General features: G+C 36.5%; 1 protein-coding gene across 1 annotated transcript; it reads left to right on the top strand.

The window, feature by feature from the left end:
• The first annotated feature begins 683 nt into the window (after positions 1–683).
• On the top strand, positions 684–3,454 carry LOC128863833 (bifunctional 3'-phosphoadenosine 5'-phosphosulfate synthase). The gene is made up of 2 exons (XM_054103201.1): positions 684–774; positions 835–3,454. Exon 2 carries the CDS (start codon positions 943–945, stop codon positions 2,833–2,835), a length of 1,893 nt encoding a protein of 630 aa, XP_053959176.1. The 5' UTR covers positions 684–774; positions 835–942; the 3' UTR covers positions 2,836–3,454.
• Positions 3,455–3,717: the final 263 nt, after the last annotated feature.

Here is a 3,717-nt window from a genome sequence, read left to right on the forward strand (position 1 = left end):
AATATTGTGATTTGTGAGCTTTAAACTAAACATACAATGAAAACGAAGCGCCGTGTGTCAAATTGTGAAAGCACAAATTAATGTGAAGCCTCCAAATCCAGTTTCTTTGCGTTTTTATGCGGACAACGCCGTGGCAGGAAAGTGTGTGTGTGCGTGTATATATATCCTCTTGTATTTGGTTGTTCCCATTGCTTTCGCCTACTCTTCCTCTTCTTAGGGCAGTAATTTACTTTCCTTTTGTTTGTTTATTCATACACTCTTACGACATGGCGAATTCGGAAAGTGCAATCTTGTATTCTATCATTATGGAGTTGTGTTATTTGGTCAACTGAATAGTGGCTAGAAACGCATAATCTTGTATTCCATCATTCTTGGTTTAAAAATATAATAAAAAATAATATACATTGCTCCTACTAACTGCATTACAGACCCTTTACATTAATTAAGGATTTCCAGTAATTTAAAGATTTCTCTATTTCGGTAACAATTGAGACGAACTTGCACATAGCGTACAAATTTTTAAAGCAAAATAAAGCATTATTGAAATTTATGCTGTTTTGCCAAGACAAAGCACCATAATATTTCAGCAAATACTTTGTTTTTGAATGTTGACATCTGGCAACTTCTTTTATGTTACATTTCCAGTTGTCAAACATGCTATTATTCCAACGCCCATTGACAAATGAAACTGTTTGCGTGGTGGGTGAGCGTGTGCACCACTATAATTGATATGACAGTAATAATTGATGTTCTAGTGCAGAAAAGCGTTTGCCGGTACGGTTTGGTAGAAGTTATATTGTTCAAATTCCAGTTTTTAAGTAATACATTCTTTAGATAAGCTTGCAATTGTTATCATCAGAGTGTTTCAATCTGCCTCCGTTCATTGATATAAAACGTAGTTAAGTGATTTTCTGCATTATTCCATCAAGTACTTTTTGTACAATGAGTGAGGAGTCAATCAAAAAACGACAAAAGACGTGCCTTCAAGTTGCAACCAATGTCAGTGAACAGAAACATCACATAACTCGCGATATGAGGGCAAAACATTTGGGATTGTGTCGAGGATTCCGAGGATGCACCGTTTGGCTCACCGGTCTGAGTGGAGCAGGCAAAACGTCTATTGCTTTTGAGCTAGAAGCATACTTGGTATTACGTGGCATTCCAGCATATGGGCTCGATGGTGACAATATACGCACTGGTTTAAATAAAAATCTAGGTTTTACACCGGCAGATCGTGAAGAAAATATCCGCAGAGTAGGGGAGGTAGCGAAACTTTTTGCCGATAGTGGAGTAGTAACAATATGTAGTTTTGTTTCGCCATTTGCAGAGGACCGTGAATTAGTAAGAAAAATTCATAAAGATGCTGATTTAAGATTTTACGAAGTCTTTGTTGATACGCCGTTGTCAATATGCGAGTCCCGCGACGTTAAAGGGCTGTATAAAAAAGCGCGCGAAGGTGTTATAAAGGGATTCACTGGAATCACTCAGGAGTATGAAAAACCAGAACATCCTGAACTTATTATCAATACTGATGGATACACTGTTAGTGAATCTACTCAGGCATTAATAAACCTTTTAGAAGCCGAAGGTGTTATTCCGAAGAAAAAGTCGCATCCAAATGAAATACCAGAACTATTTGTGGAATCCAAATTAAAAGCTGCTTTTTTGCATGAGGCCAAAACATTAAACTCTATTCCATTAACCGAAGTAGATTTACAGTGGGTTCAAGTTTTATCCGAAGGATGGGCGTACCCTTTGAGCGGTTTCATGAGAGAAGATACTTTCTTGCAAACTATTCATTTCAACTCAATCGTTACCGACGATGATGCTGAGCGACAGAATCAATCAGTTCCAATTGTTTTATCTGTGACAACTGAGTTAAAAAATAAACTAGATGGTGTCTCATCCATCGCACTTACTTTCCAAGGGAACCCCATAGCCATTATGCGTAAGCCAGAATTCTATTATCAACGTAAAGAGGAGCGAGTATCGCGTCAGTTTGGTACGAGCAATGAAGACCATCCGTATATCAAGCTTATTGCGAAAGAAGGCGACTACTTGGTTGGCGGGGAATTGGAAGTTTTAGAGCGAATTCGTTGGAATGATGGCTTAGATCAATATAGATTAACACCAAATGAATTGAGGCAAAAATTTAAAGCAATGGGTGCAGATGCAGTGTTTGCATTTCAATTGAGAAATCCCATTCACAACGGTCATGCTCTGCTAATGCAAGATACGAAACGGCAACTGGTTGAAAGAGGATTTAAAAAACCGGTTTTATTACTTCATCCCTTGGGTGGTTGGACAAAAGACGACGATGTGCCTTTACCAGTGAGAATAGCGCAGCACCAAGCGGTACTAGATTCTGGTGTGCTAAAGGCAGAGGACACCGTATTAGCTATATTTCCTTCACCAATGATGTATGCGGGGCCGACCGAAGTTCAGTGGCATGCTAAAGCAAGAATGAAAGCTGGAGCTAACTTTTACATCGTTGGTCGTGATCCAGCGGGTGTACCGCACCCGAATAAAATGCGTTATCCCGATGGAAACCTATTCGATGCAACACATGGGCAACGTGTTTTGAAAATGGCACCCGGTTTGAATTCTATAGAAATACTTCCTTTTCGTGTTGCTGCATATGACAAAAGCAACTCATGTATGTCATTCTTTGATCCAAGCAGAAAGGAGGATTTTGAGTTCATATCAGGAACCAAAATGCGCACATTAGCTAGAACGGGACAGTTACCACCTAATGGTTTCATGGTGCCGGAAGCATGGAAAATATTGTCGCACTATTATCAATCAATATCATCGTCCGCAAATGATGCTAAATAAAGGCACCAGCTAAACAGTTTTAATATACTTAGATAGATAGATTCGTTTGACGTATATGTGCAATGAATGTTAATTGTGTAGTTAATTAATGTATTTGTTTGGGGGGAGGGAATTTTATATTTTCGCTGGTTCGTTAAAAAAATTATAAAATTTACATGTTTTACACATTTCTTACTTACCTTACTACTACTTGCACTATTGCATTTAGCTCCATTAGAATTAAGTTACATAATGTTTGCTTGTAAAGCTAGTTTGCCTAATATATTTTCCCGTGCAATCTGTTCACTTAAGTTTAAGAATGAAAAGCTTCAAATGTTTTTCCTCTTTAAATCCCTAGGATAATCATGTTTTCTGGATTTCTATTTATTTAAAGGGAATTTGTGCTTATGAATCTGTTTAACAGAATTTCTATGGATTTATGTGCATATGTATTTTAAATAAACCTGTATTTAATTGTTCCTTTTACAAGAACTTTTTCCATCCTCAATATATGCAATATATTGTTCTCTGTATGTGTATATTTTAGATAGAGTTATAAGTAATAATTCATGCTAAATTATGCATATTTTAATGCCCCTTTAAATTTACCTTATTCTTGAATCAATAAATCTTGAACCGTCTGCTGATAAACTATATATTTATGTTTTATTTTTGCTCTTACTACTCAACAACAAATATTCTTATCGGCCTTTTATATGCTGATGCAGTTTAGAAAAGTTTCTTTGTGCAAATTTTTTATCTTTGTGAATTAAATTGAATAACATTGAAAATGTATTTTCAAATTCGATACATCGATAAGTGCTGTCATCATATTATTTGATTTGGTGCTTTTATCCAAGGTTTTTGTGAGCTACAAATATCGATGGAACGTACCTTATAGTA

The sequence above is a fragment of the Anastrepha ludens genome, chromosome 5 (genome assembly GCF_028408465.1).
Source record: "Anastrepha ludens isolate Willacy chromosome 5, idAnaLude1.1, whole genome shotgun sequence".
In the NCBI taxonomy this organism is placed as follows: Eukaryota; Metazoa; Arthropoda; class Insecta; order Diptera; family Tephritidae; genus Anastrepha; species Anastrepha ludens.